Raw genomic sequence first — 18,517 nt, 5'->3', positions numbered from 1 at the left:
CACAAAAGAGATTTCAGTATCCTGCGTTGCATTTTAGTTTTATATTATAACACTGAACAGTTGCTATAGGAAATATAATCTTAATCTTTAAAATGATTTCTTAGATTGAGAGAGGCAATGTGGATGGTACAAATCGTGTGACTCTGGTGGTTCATCTTTCTCATCCCTGGGGAGTTGCTGTGTACGGTACCTTTCTGTACTATACTGATCGAGATTATGAAGTAATTGAACGAGTTGACAAGGCCACCGGTGCAAACAAAGTAGTACTGAGGGATAATGTCCCAAGACTGAAGAGCCTACGAGTGTATTACAGAGACAGTGAGTATTTGCAAGAGAGATCTTTCAGGATATTCAACTTGCAAAAACTTGAACTTTCCTTAGAGACTGAGTGGTTGCTCTTTCAAAGGATATGCTTTGATTTGGCTTTCAGAAAAAGTGTCAGAAGCATTTTCGCTGGTTTTGGTAAAGAGGTGCTCCACCATCTAGTTAAAGCATCTGTTGGCTCATGTAGTTTTACTAAAGTCATGTTGACTAAGAATTGTTGTTACTTTAGCTTCAAATTTGTTTTATCTGATTGTTGGCCCCATTGATCTTAGATGACAAGAGACCAGTAAACCCATTGCTATCACATCTGTGCTAAAATGTATTCTGATTAGGGTCTTTATTTTTGTGAGCTGATTGTTAATACTATACAACTGTATGCATTTGGGTGTATATCTATGGGTGTTTGTGATGATACAGTTGAGATTTTTATTTTACCATGTATGTCTTTTGCAGATTCTGCCGGTTCCACAAATGGCTGCAGTAATAATATTGGAGTTTGCCAGCAGCTTTGCCTGCCTGTACCTGGTGGATTATTCACCTGCGCCTGTGCTACTGGCTTTCAGCTAAATCATGATAACAGAACCTGTTCTCCATACAGTTCATTTGTAGTTGTTTCTATGCTCTCTGCAATTAAAGGATTTAGTTTAGAGACATCAGATCACTCTGAAGCCATGGTACCACTGGCAGGAAGAGGTATGTGAATATTATAATAGGAAAAAAATCTTGACATGCCCACTATTTTGGCATTTCTTTCTAGCATAGCACATACTTTAAAGAATTTAGTTTCTATAAAAAATCATTAATTAATACTTTTCAAAATATTTCAGGACGAAATGCACTTCATGTGGATGTTCACATGCCTTCTGGTTTCATTTACTGGTGTGACTTCAGTAGCACAGTTTCTTCTCAGAACGCAATACGTAAAATTAAACCTGATGGTTCTTATTTTAGAAATGTTATTACAAATGGAATAGGACGAAATGGGATCCGTGGCATTGCAATTGACTGGGTAGCAGGTAAGCACAGCTGAATTTAGGAGAATGTTATTCTTTATGTATTATAAAATTTTTAGGCTAACATGAACACATTCTAATGGAGCTATTTTGAATGAAGTACCATGCTTCCAGCTTGTGATTAATGGACTGATTTTAAAATAAGAGGAAGTAATGAATGGCTCTTATGTTTATTTTTATATATCTGTAAAGGTGAAAGTTTACCAGAGAAGATGTACAGAGCCTTTTCTCTCCTGATCCTTTAATATTTGTCTTAGGCCTCTGTTCTTGTCTGTACGCTTGTACGCAGTTGTGAACTACCATTGTGAAAACACGTACCAGAGAAGAATGCACAAAACCTGTGCTATGACATTGTAAATAAGAAAGCACTTTTTATCTACCCTCAGATTGCTGTGCACACATGAGTTACAATGAAAAGTAAAAAAAGCAGAAGAAATATTTATCTTTGAACTATAATTTCCACATGTGCATTTCCTGTTCTAACATATTAGAGATGAATCCAAATGTTAACTCTCTATGTTTTGCAAAAGTTCTTCAGTTGATTGATAGGCATGTTGGGATGAGTTTTAGGATAATCATCTGCTGTAAACACTTAATTTAGTTCCTGTGTACAGTCTTGTGCCATAGTATGGATTTCATAGTTGTGTGTTTTAAAAGGCAACTGTACTATTCATACCCATGGCCATCCATGAGAATTTAGAAATTAATTGACTTCTTACAGTTTGGCTGTCTTCTTTCTAACTCATCAGATGGTAGGCAAATACCTTATGCTTCCAACTACTAACATATTTATGATGGCTGTTCATTTTGTGGTTCGGTATTTTGGCAACTTGTGTTTTTCAGGTATTGATGCTAATATTAACTTTCTCTTTTGTTTTTCTGATTTGTTTTGTTTTGGTTTTTGTATACAGGAAATCTTTATTTTACAAATGCCTTCCTGACAGAGACTTTTATAGAAGTTTTGCGTTTAAACACAACTTATCGCCGCGTGCTTCTGAAAACTACCATTGACATGCCAAGGCACATAGTAGTTGACCCAAAAACCAGATATCTCTTCTGGGCTGATTATGGGCAAAATCCAAAGATTGAACGTGCATTTCTTGACTGCACCAACAGAACAGTTCTTGTGTCTGAGGGCATTGTCACACCTCGTGGGTTGGCCATAGATCACAGCAATGGCTATGTTTACTGGGTGGACGATTCTTTAGATATGATTGCAAGAATTCAGCCTGATGGTGGTGATGTTGAAATTATACGTTATGGCAGTCGCTATCCAACTCCATATGGTATCACTATCTTCGGCAATTCCATGATCTGGGTGGATCGAAACCTGAAGAAAGTCTTCCAAGCCAGCAAGCAGCCAGGCAATACTGATCAGCCAACAGTAATAAGAGATAACATTAATTGGCTAAGGGATGTTACAATTTATAACAGTAATTTCCAGTCACGTTCTCCCCTTGATGTCAACAACAATCCTTGTTTGGACAACAATGGAGGTTGTTCCCACCTCTGTTTTGCCCTCCCTGACATTCAGACACCGAAATGTGGTTGTGCCTTTGGAACACTAGGCAGTGATGGCAAGAGATGTTCCATTTCAACAGATGATTACCTGATTTTTGCTCTTGAAAATGCCGTCAGAAGTATCCATCTAGATCCTGAAAACCACAGTCCTCCCTTCCGCACAGTCAATGTGTTAAGAACTGCTGTGGCCCTGGATTTTGACAGCATAAACAACCGAATATATTTTACACAAAGTTATCCTTCAGGAACAGGAAGAATCAGTTATGTTAGTATTTACTCAGGAATTAGCTCTCCAACTGTAGTTGCATCTGGTAAGTGCATTGAAATGTAGCACAAAGTAATCAGATGTTAAAAAAAACATGACCTGCAGCACCTACCACTAGCTCAACAGGTATTTTTATGCTAAAGGTCAAGGTCGACCACTTAGTTAAGATATCTAATAAAATGCTCTTTTTATTTATATTTTTTTCCTTTTCTGAGATTCTTATTTCATCTTGATCCCAATGGTATAGAAATATAAAACTGGATAGATATTATTCTGTATATAAAATGATTCATAATAAAGTAACATTATATGTAATAAATTAATATAATGGAGTGAGGGAGGATTCCTGCTACATGAAGAATAGCAACCAGAACTTAAATCTATGTGAGGGAAATGTCTTTGTAACACTATTGTGTACCCAGGTCTGCCTGATTCCCAAGTATTACTACTCCAGTTTTTTAAATGGGCAGATTTGCACTGGTACCAATGGCATTTCAAAGAAGTCTTCAGTGTAGCCAAATTATAATAGATGAAGAGTGCTGAGGTATCTCAGGAAACTGTGCTGAGCTTGTGTGTGTTTGCTTGCATGTGCCTAAGACCTGGGGACTCCAGATGGCATAGCCTTTGACTGGATCAACAACAGAGTTTACTACAGTGACTACCTCAATCAGACCATCAGCTCGATGGCTGTGGATGGATCAAACCGTACAGTGATCGCCCGGGTGCCACGGCCAAGAGCCATTGTATTAGATCCCTGCAGAGGGTATGTGTTGCACTTCGTTTTGACTGCAGGTGAAACTACAATTTAGACCTTGACAAAGACTGCCAGAGACTTCCTATAACCCTAAACCTTTTTCTGTTGTATTCTTTGAATGCTTCAGAAGAATTCTTCTTTCCTGAGAGGATAGGGACTTTACTGTATGATACTGTGCTTCTAGTTTCATTACCAGTTATGCTGTGTTATAATTAAGAAAGATAAGAAAGAGATTAATTGACTTTAGTGGATTCACATAGGAGCTGGAAAAAATTTTCAGAAGTTCACTGCAGTGGAACACAGTGATCCCTCTAGAAGACTCCATTGTCAGTGTGAGCCAAAATAGAGAAAGATCTTTTCTTGTAGTTTTGCAGTGCACACTTCAGTAAGGGACGTGAGGGTGGAAATACCACCAAAAGCAGAGTTAGTGAGTTTTGTTTTATGAAAGTGTAATTATGTTATTGACAGGTATATGTACTGGACTGACTGGAGTTCAAATGCCAAGATTGAACGAGCTACACTTGGAGGAAACTTCAGAACACCCATTGTGAGCACAAACTTGGTATGGCCAAATGGACTTACCCTGGACTATGAAGAACAACAGCTGTACTGGGCTGATGCAAATCTGTATGTATTGATAACACACTTGTTGGTTTACATTTAGTAAATATTTTAATAGCTCTATTTATTTTTCCTCATTTCTTAACTGGTTTTCAGCATTTCAGTTGAATTTGGTACTTGACATTATAGAATGTTAGGAGTTACTTAATAACAATGCAATGTAAGTTTCAATATTGCTGTGAAACTACTGTGCAATAAGAAGTTGTATTATGTCACAGGGTAGATTTTGTTCTCTGCTTTATGCACTTGCACCTGCTGTCAGTTTGTTTGTCTTACATGCAATTCAGGACTTCCATAAGTGTCTTTTCCAACAAATACAGTCGCAGTACACATTTTACAGTATTCATTGCTCATGGTTAATGCCTATCACCTGTGCAATTTGGCCTGATATTTTTGCTGTTACCCACCAGACAGATCTCTTACCCTTGAATTTATGCCACAGAATTTCTTCCATCAGCAGGAAAGTTTTAAAAATTGGTTTCGTTTTCTAAGCATTCAAATTTACCCATGGTCTTGGAGAAACCACTGCAGCAATCAGACCTTTTGCTTCTGATTCCTTCAGCACAGAAGTTATTCTTCAGACTTTTTTGTTGTATCAGAAGCGTGTTCTCTGTAGTGTAATAAATCCCATGGCCTGTGTCTCTATGGAATCTTCTGGGAAGAAGGTGGCTGTTTGAATTTATCTGCATGCAGGAGGGCAAGGCACTTGTAATGGGATGTCTGTTTTAAGAGAAATTCAGGATGTCAAATGGAATGTACACTTTTCTGTTTCAAACTCTAGTTAATGGAGTTGGGGGAGCATAAACAGCACCCAAGATATTGGTGAACACTACTGAAATGCTGGATGTCAGTTACCAGACTAATCAGGGTATGGTTTTATACGTAAGTTAAATTCTTACATTCTTTAAGATGTAATAATTTCTTTGTTATTGTAGGCAGAAGATTGAGAGATGCACTCTCACTGGTACAAATCGTGAAGTAATTGTTAGCACTGCTCTGCATCCATTTGCAATGACAGTTTTTGATCAGCACATATATTGGACAGACTGGAACACACGAAGCATTTACAGGGCTAATAAGTATGATGGTTCTGATCAAATTGTAATGATCATGAATCTTCCACAAAGACCAATGGATATTCATGTCTGGGCAAAAAGTAAGCAGCAGCAGTGTATGAACCCTTGCAACCAGTTCAATGGTGGCTGCAGTCACATCTGTGCACCAGGTAAGCTGTTATGCTTGATGACTGCAAGCTATTACTCTTGCCTGTATTAGAGTTTAGATTATAACAATTCTAGTCACGTGGGGACAGCTGAAATATTTCTTAGTGTTCACAAATTTTTAATATCTATTTATTTTTAAATGAAATCAAAATAATTGCCATTTAAGAACATGGTGTTTCACCAACACTCCTAGGGGTAGTGTCTGAGAATCCTCACAAGTGAAAATTATGGGTTTCTCTGACTTAAACCAAGCCATTCTTTTCTGGGGTTTAAACCTTCCTTGGATGAGACATGAAGTGAGTGCTGCAGGATATGCTTACCTTAAGAGTATATGCTCTTACTGATCAGATGTTTCCTACAAGACATTCTAAAAATTTATGATTGCTATTTCTTTTCATAAGTGCTACAGAGCTGTTTCACGTGTTGTAGATTTTTGGAAGTTATGATCCTTGACCCTGAAAAAGTAATTCAGTGCCTATTTTTATTTGTAGCATCTTAAATACCGTTAAAGATCTATCTTGCTTGAAAACAACTCAAACTTTTCATTAATTTTGAGAAGAGCAGTTTGTCTGTTGCAAGAAATTTTGAACACCTGTTTTGATTTTGAGGGATAAAGTCTCAGTGGATATGGCTGTGATATTTGAAAGCATCACATGCCATCTTGCTGCCACTAAAAAGGCATTTGGACAACAAGCAAATTTGATCTCAGTTCCTCTAAGAAACTCTGAAATAACCTATGTGGGTTTTAATCGCTTTCCATATGATTAACTGAGATAAAAGTCTGGCTAAGTCGCCGCACTACTATCTAAGTAAATAGATAGTACAGGAATTATGAAAATTGCTTTGCCTTTTCCAGTGTTACAACTGTGAACACTTTCACGGAAACCTATATAAAACATCAATGTTAAATTTGTTTCCTTTTTGTTGTGTCCTCTTTTTTTTTTTTTTTTTTAATCTGTCAAACATAAATTTAGGTCCAGCTGGTGCAGAATGTCAGTGCCCCTCTGAAGGTCGCTGGTATTTAGCCAATAACAACAAGCACTGTATTGTGGATAATGGTACCAGGTGTGATACTGGTTTCTTCACGTGCCTTAATGGACATTGTATCTCTGAGCGATGGAAATGTGACAATGACAATGATTGTGGTGATGGCAGTGATGAGTTGGAAAGTGTGTGTGGTAAGCATTTAAAATAAATGCTTTAGAAAGTATACTCTGTCCTGCGTGTTGTAGTCTCTATCACTTTTGTGGCTTTATAATCATGGATCTTATGGCTGTAGTTTAGAAACGATCCCTCGCTTGCTCACAGATTTGAGGTCTGAAAGACTAGTGGTTTGCTTTAGAATCCAGAAGCACTGTAGTATTGAATTTTTGTCATGTATAGCTAATTTCTAATTTTTTAATTTAAATATGTATTTTACTTTTCATGCAGTCCGTTTTGCAGCTGTGTTTGCCCTGGCAGGTAAAAATATTGTGATTTTACTTGTTACTTTGTCAGAGAAATTAGATTATATTTTATCCACTTTTTTCTTTTTTTTTTTCTGCAGCTTTCCATACTTGTCAGCCAACAGCTTTCACCTGTGGCAATGGGCGATGCGTACCCTATCATTACCGCTGCGATCACTACAATGACTGTGGAGATAACAGTGATGAGCTTGGCTGCTTGTTCCGAACCTGTGACTCCCACACAGAATTTACTTGCAATAATGGAAGGTGTATATCCCTTCAGTATGTCTGCAATGGAGTAAACAACTGTTATGACAATGGCACATCAGATGAGAGGAATTGTCGTAAGTTGAGCCTTAGTACCTAGTGCCTGTTGGTGACTGACTCTCTAGACAAAGGAAGAGGGAAATGTAGTTTAATGTGAAGAAATCTGACAAAACCAGCAAGAAGGACAAAAGTTTTTTAGATTTACAGTACAGGTACTGTTTAGTGCTGTTTGAAGCAAATAGAGTTGCTAAATCATGTTCTGGAACACCCTAAGATATTACATAATAACTATTGCTGTAAGTAGTCTGCCTTGAAGCAACATATGCTCATGATGTATGTAGTGTTAATTCTTGTGAGTAATTCCATGCGTTTCAAAAATATTATTTCAGATAACTTGGATTCAGGGTTTATGTTTTTGCAGGATTAGCCTGGAATTTGACAATGGCCTTTTACTTTGTTTCATGCTATATTAATTACACTATATTTAATAATCAGGAGTGTATATTGTGATCCCATAATGGCACAGTTTAAAATTATATGCCTTATAAAAGTTATCAGTTATGTTTGTTTTCTTTAAGATGTAAACTGTGCTTAGTTCAATAATGGCTACTTTCACAGTTCATGAAAATAACAACATAACAGTGTTTAAAATAGCTCTAAAACACTTTTTCTTTTTTCTTCCCTCCTTAAAGCGGAGCGTACGTGCCAGTCTGGTTTTACAAAATGTCAAACCACAAATATTTGCATTCCTCGAACATACTTGTGTGATGGTGATAATGACTGTGGAGATATGAGTGATGAGAGTCCTACTCACTGTGGTAAGTTAAGAGAGTTAAAGGGTCTTTGTTACTTCTCTGATACTTCTATAATTTATTCCACTGCTCTTTTCTTTTAATATAACTCCAACTGTTCTCAAAACGTCTACTTCTGTAATACTGAAATTATATATTTATGATACTGTTATCTCATAATTGTCTAAATAATGCTTTTATCTAATAAAAAAGATGATAAATTTTTGCAGAGTTTTAATATAGCATTTGAGGATTGTTCCTTTTGCTTATTATGGTCTGTATTTTTTATTGTTTTACCAGCTGTTTGGCACTTAAGTATTATAGAGAGTTGTCTTTTTCCATAACTTTAACATTAGCATATTCTTCCTTCTAACCAAATGAATTTGTCTATGGTCTCAAATTTCTTTTAGCTCTTTCATTTGGTTATGCTTTAGCATATGATTCATTCTTTACTGTATCTACCAGTTGAGATATAGAAATGCCTAGTTTTGAATCAGCCTTAATTACAAACCAGATTTTTTTTTACAAACTTTGCTAGGACATTTTTATTAAGCAGAAGTTAGGTAGTAGTTTTCCCATATGAAATACTGTGGATCAATTTGTAAAACATAATGGATATTTTCAGGTCATGATTTAGTTTTAGTATTGCCTGAGTAGATTATTTTTGCTTTCCCTATTTTTTCTAAAGGTACGTCCCTTGAACTAACTGCCACAGTTATTCTAAAATATGAGTTCAATTTTTGTAGCCAAAATGTGGCAACTTTTATCTACAGACACCAATGTGTCAAGAATATGTGGCTATAGTGAGCCTTGTTCTGCTTCTCAAAGGTGTGCTTTGTCCCTTCTACTGTTTATGTCCCTGCTGAATTATGTAAATTGAGAAGTGGTGAAGGGCAAGGAGGAGGGAGAGAGAGAATGAGAGATGAAAGAAACACTAAGATGTTGATGAGCAATAGTTAACTGTCTTTGATTTCCATCATTAAAGGCACAGGGAAGAGCAAGTTAAAAGGCCAGACTTAATCCTTCTGATATTTTGAAACTATCAGAGGGTATAGGAAAGCATTGCTAACTACTGGAGAAATTGTCAAAACCCTTTGTACATGCCAAGTTCAAGGGTCTTGGCTGAAGTGCAGAGAGTACTTGCAGCATGCTGAGCTGGAACTACTCAGTGTTATGGTTTGTTCTTCACTGCCATTAAGGAAAGATTCCAACTAGCAAGTGAAGAAAAATTCGTAGGAAGAGAATTCTCTACCATGAGATACTACTTCCTTAGTGCACATTTTGATTTCCTGTAGAGTACTGAGTCTGTTATGCCTGGTTTGAGCACTGGAGAAATGAGTACACTGGAATGTGGTCATTTTCCTGTGCACAAATCTCAAGTATAAATGTAGAATGTATATACAGTTGCTGCATGCAGCCCTATTTCCAGGGCAAATTCTGTCGACTTCCTAGCTGATACTTATGCCCAGGGAGAAAATCAAGTGCATTTTTTTGCATACAAATATCAAACTAGTTTGTACAACGAACTCTTTCCAGAGAGGCTGAGAAAAGACATTCTTCCTAGTATAATTTTTTCTCTTTCTTTTTTGGGGACTGTAATATTTTTTGCATAACATGGACTCAAAAGCAACATAAAACAATTTGTAAAGGTAGCAGAAAAAAAAAGAAATCATGCATAGGTTTTTTCTTCCAGTCTCTCTGACTTGCACAAATAGTGAGTTTCGATGTACATCGGGACGTTGTATTCCTGCCCATTGGTACTGTGATCAAGGGATAGATTGTGCTGATGGCTCTGATGAACCTGCCTCTTGTGGTAAGTCTGCACTCAGAAGATACAGCATGATGGGTTATGGCAAATCAGTAGTTTGTCTTGTAGGCAAAAGCTTTAATCCAGACTGAATGGAAAATAAGTATCTTCTGGATTTTATTCACTCTTGCTAATCTGAGTCACTGTTTAACTTGAGTTTTAAATCCTTAAAACTGTGTATGAAATATGAAGGTTTCAGTTGCAACGACTGATTGCTTGTAACGTGATTGCTCTGAATGTATGACCTCCTATCCCTATAAGACTATGATGATAGTGAATCAAATGGCAAAAAAATAGCAAGTATTTTGGTATTGTTTTGCATGTAAAAGCAGATGTCGTCCTGTACAGAAAATGTGCATGCAGTATTGCATTTGGGGAAAAAGAGAATGTGGGATGCAGAGGGGAACGGTGCTGACACAGTATATGGGTATCATAGTATTACAGTAAAGAAATCCTGTATGTACAATAGAAACTGATGGGAATAAGCAGAGGAGTAGGGTAGGAGGTGAAAAAAAGGACAGTGATATACAGGGAAGAAGAGAAGGAGCTAACTGCAGTCACTGACAATTGATATTATAACATAGTTATTATTCTCATTGTAAAAGTAAGAATTACACAAGGCAAGATTCTTCTGTGGTTTCACTTTGCACATTATTGGAGTTTCATCCTTAGCTTAAGAAAATGTTTTGCATCTTGTACATTAACTATTTTACAATTAAGCTTTGATTTTACATTTCACTGTCCTAAGCTTCTGCCTGAAATAGTCCTCAGTAGATTTCATGGCAGTGCAGATTAGTTTAACAAGCACAGTGGTTGTGTTCATTTTTAAGTGCCTCAAATGCGGACTTGTTCGAGTGACCAGTTCAGATGTGATGATGGCAGATGTATCCCAGCAACGTGGATCTGTGATGGTGATAATGACTGTGGGGATATGAGTGATGAGGATCAAAGACATAATTGTGGTAGGTGGTTAATGCAAGTAGATACTGCACTTTGTCCTGCAGGTGTTTTTTAGAAAACAACCAACCCCCAAACTCTCACTCACTGCTTATTTTTCTACCCCATAAAGGTGCACATTAAGCATGAGGTACAGTCTTTCTATACCTTCATTTTCATGATATTGAATCAAAATTGAATATTTTACAAGTAAAAAAAACCCAAACAAAACATTGTTTAAATTTTACACTTATTTTTCTTTGGATTGTTGAGTTGAAATGGAGATATCATTAACCTGGGTTGTGTGTATGACCTGGGCAGCTAGAGCAGCTTCAGTGGAGATACTCCCTAGTGATCATGCACCGCATCTTGTGCATATTAATAACCACATGTTGGTGGCTTAAACTCTTTAAAAACTAGTGAGCAACATAAGGATGTCTGTTCAGAGGGTGAGCAAAGGGAAGGAGGTTCACCAAGACTGGTCCTGCTTCTTGATTCTTTTGAGAATAGCTGGTTATACTTGTAGTCCTTGCCCTTATTAACTGTAATATTTCTACCTCTGCTTGCTCCCTGGAGCACAGAATACATGGAACAAAATAGGGAATAGAGGCTGTTCAGCTCCCAGAAATTCTGGCTGAAAAAACTTATTTGAGAATCCAGTAAGACGCAGATTTCTGCACGTGTCAGCATTGCCTAAGGAATGCTTTGGCTCCCAAACAGCCTCCACAAAAGGCAGTGTGCCGTTTTGTAAATGAGAAGGTACGCTGGTATGTATCTCTGCATGTGCAGCAGGACATGGCTCTGTAGTGGATTATGGATGGATATCCAAGCTGTTTGTGTGGGTGGTAGAGGAGGGTGTCACATACACAGAGTATAACTTGGTTAGTGAATGTGCTTTTCCTTCAGCAAACCGCAATTGCACAGCAGCAGAGTTCACTTGTGCCAACAATCGACCCCCACTCAGGAGGTGCATTCCTCGGGCTTGGGTCTGTGATGGTGATGCTGACTGCAGTGATGCTCTTGATGAACACCAGAACTGCACACGAAGATCTTGCACAGAAAATGAGTTTACCTGTAGTAATGGCTTGTGCATCCGTAACACATACAGGTTTGTAACTACCCAAGCAGCTGTAGAAATTCTCAAAATTGCTTATTGTGAAGGAGCTAATTCAACCTTTTTTTCACACCATTTAGTTGTAATAAGATCTGCATATTGTAATGAAACTATTTATCTGCTCTGCATTTGTGCATTAGCTTTGACTTGAAAATGCTCTAGAATTTTCTGTTAATATTCCTATTGATCACCATTAGCACTTAATCCTTCTTATTGTCACTAGTAACTTCTCCTGGGGTGATTCTGTCTAGCCTGTAATGCACACAGGGAGTATTAGCAGGACTCACAAGATCAGACTATACAATATTACCCCAGTTTCTGAAAGTCTTTTCTATTGGAGCTAAAAATATCAACCTTCTTTGGAAACTGGGAGAGTATGTATCCATCTGGCCTGAAGACAGTGATGGCCTTCTTATATTTGAAGAGAGTGTTCATTCTTCTTCAGGTGTGATAGGCGGAATGACTGTGGTGACAGCAGTGATGAAAGAGGATGCATCTATGAACCGTGTCAACAGCACCAGTTTACTTGTCAGAATGGGCGCTGCATTTCCAAAGCCTACATCTGTGATGGGGATAATGACTGTGGTGATGAATCTGATGAGCTGGAACATCTCTGCAGTACACCAGAAGCAACCTGCTCTCCACATCATTTTAAATGTGACAATGGAAACTGCATTGAGCTGGTTAAAGTCTGCAATCGGTTGGATGATTGCTTAGATAACAGTGATGAAAAAGGATGTGGTATGTATAGATTTATTTGTACTGTCTAATTTAAAAATCCTAGGCACCTTTGAAAAAATACACTCTGAAGAAAATTCCTTAATTCCAATCATATCTATTCCATGGCTGTTCCTCAGAAATTAAAATTATAAGAAATGTAACTTTTAAATTTTTTTTGCTTTAATTAAGTCACACTTATCATGTGCTGCTTTATCTGACTGTGTTGATGAGCTAATGATACAAACAAAATGTATTTCATACATTGTTACGCATTTCCCTTGCATTTCCAAAATATGCCATAGTCCATATTGTGCATTCGGTGTTTGTGACAGACTTCAGAGGTGGTAGAAAAATTTTATATTAGATTATGCTGTTTACTTTTTTCCTCTATTACAGCAGCCCACATCTACATTCAGCATTTTCAGGTTGTAGCAAGGAGAGAGAGACAGAGTGCATTGGAAAGTGACTGCGCTATTACTCTGCTAGCTGGCTCCCTGAATAGAACTCCTTTCCTTTCCCAGGTGTAAATGAATGCAGTGACCCTTCAATCAGTGGATGTGATCATGACTGTACAGACACACAGACAAGTTTCTACTGTACTTGTCATCCCGGATACAAACTTATGTCTGATAAACGGACTTGTGATGATATTGATGAGTGCAATGAAACTCCATCAGTATGTAGCCAGATTTGTGAGAACACAGCTGGCTCCTACATCTGTAAGTGTGCCCCAGGCTATATCCGGGAGCCTGATGGAAAAAGTTGCCGGCAAAATAGTAATATCTCCCCATACCTTATTTTTAGCAACCGTTACTATCTGAGAAATCTCACAGCAGATGGCCAGTCTTACTCTCTCATTTTGCAAGGACTGAGAAATGTGGTGGCACTGGACTTTGACAGGGTGGAAAAGAGGTTATACTGGATTGATGTGGGGAGGAATGTCATTGAACGAATGTTCCTAAATGGGACAAATAAGGAGACAGTGATAAGTGATGATGTGCCCAACGGGGAAGGTATCGCTGTTGACTGGGTTGGCAGGTAAGAAAATACATTTTTTGTCTTTCTGAGCTACTGAAGAAATGGTTTGTGAAGGAGTTTATCTTAGGGGTTTTTGTCTGCTCCATATGAAATTCCTGATGAGTAGTGAAATAGTTTGGGTTGTGGATGCAGTGTTACACAACTGCTCTGAAATTGTTTATTAACATCTAATACGTAACACTTAAATTACTCTGATATGTAGTATACTGAAGTTCTGCCAGACTTGCTCTCCCATTGATCATTTGCTAGCAGTTGTTGGGATTGACATGCAGGTTTCACTCTGCATAAACAAAATATTGTAACAGGTAACGAGATCCCAGTGAAGTAAGTAATAGTAAGCCTTAATGAAATTTAGCTCCTCTACCAATGTGAAGGGCATGTGTCTTTGGCTCTTGAAAAATGCCCCTTTAACTGATGCACTCAAACAACATGATCCACATAATTTTCTGTCAGGAGGTCAGCATATGGGTAAGGTAATTGGAAAAAGCATCTCATTATGGTGAGTTTTTAGTTGCCTGCTGTGTTTCAAAAGGTGGTCTGATTTACTCTCCCAGAACCTCTGTCATTATGTGGTGGCCACTCTGACAGTGGTCTTGCTGTATTTCATCTTGCTTTCCAAGTGCAGTAATATAAGTATGAAAAGTTTAAATAACATGGATCAGACTGTGAACCAATAAGACTTGTTCAAAAATTGTTCAAAAAGTTCCAAAAGTTTTGGAACTTATATGAGAGTGTTTATATGAATATGTCCATGTAATAGTTTTTATTTTTAAGCCACTTGTCTCTAAACCTTATGATAATTAATGTTGCCAGCAGCCGCAAATGCTTTGGAGCTGGACGGATGATGGAGCAAAAGGCGAATTTTAGCTAGACTGCTCCTACAGCTTCATTTCACAGCTTTTTAATTATTTCAGCTACCATTAGTTATGTCTTCAGTCAGTTCTTGTTCAGGTGTTCCAGGCAGGCTGAAGAACAGTAGAATGGTTGAATTTTCCTGCTTGTTTTCTGTGCAGAGAGAGGATTAAAGGATGCCATGAGATGCAGGTTCAGAGAAGACTATTTTCTCCTCCCTGGTGGGAATGGTGCTACTTAGGGTGGTGTAGACAGAATTATATCTGTCAGGCTACTTCTGGAATGACACTGTAGATGCTGGAGCTGACCAGCTCTGCAGAGAATTTCAAAGTATCCTGCTGTAGTTCTAATTGAATTTAATTCTTTGCTTTTATGCAGGCTTTTAAAAAAATCGTTGCTTCTGCTCCTATGATTTCTTGGCTTACAGCTGTGTGTAATTCCCAGGCAAAGTAATAGAAGTGTTAGAAAATTCAAGGTGAAGTTTAAATTAGGGTGTCAAACTACTTAGGATTTTGCTACCTGTTGGATGAGAGCAGAGGTGGCAGCATGGAACAGTTGAGGATTCTCTGCAATGCCTCACAGCCCTGATCACAGTCCATTGCACTGCATGTCTGTTTTCCTGCTCCTGGCCATTGTTGGTAGGAAGGAAGGGAAGAGGGATTTAGGAATTTGTAGGCAAGTGGCATATTATTACTGAGCACCTGCAAGTTGGAATTTGGCCCACTGATTGTGGTTACAAAGAAAACAGAAGGGCAACCTGGAGCATGGTGTAGAAGAGATGTCAATGAAGTACATGTTCCTTTGCAGTGGATACATCTAGGAGAAAAAAAAATTAAAGATGCTGTGAAGCAAAATAAGGGGGGAAAAACAATATTTAATAAATTAACTCTCAAATATTTCAGAAAATTGTACTGGGTGGATGCCTACCGAGATTGTCTCTATGTCTCTGAACTTGATGGAAGATTCCGGAAAAAACTGGTGGATCGGTGTGTGGATGCCAACAATACTTTCTGCTTTCAGTATCCCAGAGCCGTAGTTGTTCATCCAAAATATGGGTATGACCCTCCAAGAGTAATTTTCCTTTATTTTGCAAATAATCTTGCGCTATTCTGAAAATCTGAAGTAAATTTGGGCTGCTTGCGTTTAGATTTCTGTGGTAGTACTTGTTTGCAGCTTAGCAGAGATAAGAGCTTGCCTGTTGTGGGTTTATATGCATGGCTGTCAGCTACCATTGAAAGTGGAATTTGGTTCCATATGGACTAGAAAGTTCTGACTGCAAGGCTAAAAAGTTTTGATAGAAGTGTGTATGGTTTGGTAGGTGTTGAGGCTGACTGAATTAAATTGTGATTGTGCAATTGTCTGCTGTGGCAGTTAAACTAAGAAATATATTGGCTTTCTTCTTCCTCAGTCTCTGCTTTTGTTCTGTGACAGGAAATACTATATTTGAGGCATGGCTTCTAGTATTTACTTCAACAATCCTAACTAAGTATTCATTTGAACAGACAGATTTACTGGACAGACTGGGCAGATCGAGCCTACATTGCACGAGCTGGTATGGATGGCAAGGAGAAGACTGTAATCATCTCTACAAAGTTAGAGTGGCCCAATGGACTTACCATAGATTACACCAATGACAAGCTCTACTGGACAGATGCCCATCTAAATTATATTGAGTATGTACTCAGAAAATATTAAAATGACTGAATGATCGCTCATGTCAGACTGTGGTGGGAGAATTTATAGGTGCTGTAAAAGGAATACATACTTCTGTCACTGACTCTAGAGAAACTTGGAGTCAAAATATCTGGAGTAGGAGATGATATGGATCATTAGATGACACAGTAACCAAGTTGCTACATTCAGTGAAAATTGTCCAAAAATTACAGTGAAAAGGTTCACACTTTACTAAAATATGCAACTTCTCTGTGTCTAGTTATGCAACCTGAACCAAAGCAAAACTGACTATAAATTCCCTAGTTTTGATTCTCTTGTTTTTGCATATAGATGAGAATTGAGCTGTAACTAAACTAGTTATGTGCTAATAAGTTGTATACAAACCTTTAGAAGATGTCTGAATGTCCATAAGTTTGATAGGGAATTTCCTGTTGGCAAGTGGGATTCTTTTGTTAATTAAGAAAAATCTATACATTGCTTTTAGTACTAGAAAATTGCCACCTAAATAGCAGTAAAAATAAGTAATAGTTATCTGACTATGTAAATGATTTTGAAACTCATAATACTGAAATATTTTGAAACCAATAACTTGTATTTATGTTAGTGTTCATATTTGTATTCATATTTACCTGCACATTTAGATTTATATTTGTATTTACCTCTGTTCTTCTCTACATTAATTCTTCTGGCAGCCTTTTCTGTGATAAAGTATTAGAGATGTATTTTTTAAAATGTAAGTTAATTATATGTATGTTTCTCTCTCTCTCTCCTCTCTTGTATTTCATAACTCCCCCATATATGGGGAAGGTGAGAGAAAAATGTAAAATCTTGTCAAAGATAGCTCAGCAAAGGAAGCTCTAAATGAGAAAGACAGGTAAAATTTAGGAATATAGGAAGACTGTTATTGTTTTCAGTGTTTCATTATTAGCAATCTGAATCATCTAGGCAAGCTAGTCTCTTTTGTGACAAAAATAACTTGCTGTTAAGGCAATAAATGTGCAAAATTTCATTGTTGTAGCTAATGTGCTTCTGGAGGACTATACATTTCAGTGGAGGTTTACTCTATTCTATTTATTTCCCTGAAATAGCCTGTTAAACTTTCCTCCATATACTAAAATGAATTTGCTAAGGATGGTGATCTGTCTTTAGGGCATTAAGAAACTGCAATTCTACATTTCATGTTTCTGGTCACCAATAATGAAGGACCATAAGCATACATAATATGTGAAGAAAGAAGATAGAAAGAAGTTTTAGCATTTTTCTGAATGTTTTGCACAAATTTTTCTTTGTGGAGGTACTCTGACCTGGATGGACATCATCGTCACACGGTATACGATGGGACTCTATCTCATCCATTTGCAATAACAATTTTTGAAGACACAATATATTGGACTGACTGGAACACAAGGACAGTTGAAAAAGGAAATAAATATGATGGATCAGAAAGGACTGTTCTTGTGAATACCACGCACAGACCATTTGACATCCATGTTTACCATCCGTACAGACAACCATTTGGTGAGAAAACAGAATTTGATTTGCATTTAGAGGGTCAGCTGTTATTTGGGGACTAGTTGTAAAGGACGCTGAGTGCACTCAGCTTTTGCCTTTGCTGAGTGGAATAAAATGCACAGACTAAATGTAGGCATCTAGTTTACATTTATAAATTGCCCTTTCTTTGAAAAGCAGTAACTGCTAATGCATAATTTTAAATTAGTTTCTAAAACATCATTGCTTGATAGCATAGATTTTGTGTACATGAAATGACATATATTTCTCTCATGAAATGCCTACTTATCTGGGTTTTGGTTTTCAGCCTCTTGCATTTAAGGTTTCAACACAGTACTAGAGGAATCTATCATAGATTGAAACCTTTGTGAATTGGAATTTACGAAGTATGGTAATATTTATTCTTCTATTTTACCAGTTAATAATCCTTGTGGCACCAATAATGGTGGTTGTTCCCATCTTTGCCTAATAAAAGCTGGTGGTCAGGGGTTTTCCTGTGAATGTCCTGATAACTTCATGGTCATACAGTTCGGCAATACAGCCCACTGCCTTCCAATGTGCTCTAGCACCCAGTTTCTTTGTGCAGACACTGAGAGGTAAGTCTGCTGCTCACCATCGCTTTTTCCATGTGTTTTTAAGGATA

General features: G+C 37.5%; 1 protein-coding gene across 7 annotated transcripts in view; it reads left to right on the top strand.

Annotated features, from left to right (window-relative positions):
* Positions 1–18,517, top strand: part of LRP2 (LDL receptor related protein 2) — a 114,583-nt gene that overhangs the window by 67,577 nt on the left and 28,489 nt on the right. For 4 of the 7 annotated variants that reach the window (XM_038143377.1, XM_038143374.1, XM_038143376.1 and 1 more), the window contains 20 exons: positions 105–318; positions 778–1,017; positions 1,152–1,340; positions 2,249–3,169; positions 3,721–3,886; positions 4,346–4,504; positions 5,434–5,723; positions 6,696–6,899; positions 7,153–7,182; positions 7,268–7,510; positions 8,126–8,251; positions 9,918–10,037; positions 10,862–10,993; positions 11,874–12,075; positions 12,527–12,822; positions 13,323–13,839; positions 15,594–15,746; positions 16,194–16,364; positions 17,660–17,883; positions 18,293–18,470. In XM_038143377.1, coding sequence (XP_037999305.1) covers positions 105–318; positions 778–1,017; positions 1,152–1,340; positions 2,249–3,169; positions 3,721–3,886; positions 4,346–4,504; positions 5,434–5,723; positions 6,696–6,899; positions 7,153–7,182; positions 7,268–7,510; positions 8,126–8,251; positions 9,918–10,037; positions 10,862–10,993; positions 11,874–12,075; positions 12,527–12,822; positions 13,323–13,839; positions 15,594–15,746; positions 16,194–16,364; positions 17,660–17,883; positions 18,293–18,470 — 4,775 coding nt within the window. The remainder of the gene's footprint in view (positions 1–104; positions 319–777; positions 1,018–1,151; positions 1,341–2,248; positions 3,170–3,720; positions 3,887–4,345; positions 4,505–5,433; positions 5,724–6,695; positions 6,900–7,152; positions 7,183–7,267; positions 7,511–8,125; positions 8,252–9,917; positions 10,038–10,861; positions 10,994–11,873; positions 12,076–12,526; positions 12,823–13,322; positions 13,840–15,593; positions 15,747–16,193; positions 16,365–17,659; positions 17,884–18,292; positions 18,471–18,517) is intronic. The other 3 variants (XM_038143380.1, XM_038143378.1, XM_038143379.1) reach the window with 1 other exon arrangement.

Source organism: Motacilla alba, chromosome 7 (genome assembly GCF_015832195.1).
Source record: "Motacilla alba alba isolate MOTALB_02 chromosome 7, Motacilla_alba_V1.0_pri, whole genome shotgun sequence".
Classification (NCBI taxonomy): domain Eukaryota; kingdom Metazoa; phylum Chordata; class Aves; order Passeriformes; family Motacillidae; genus Motacilla; species Motacilla alba.
Note: the sequence above shows the minus strand (reverse complement) of the source record. Positions and strands in the feature narration are given on the sequence as shown.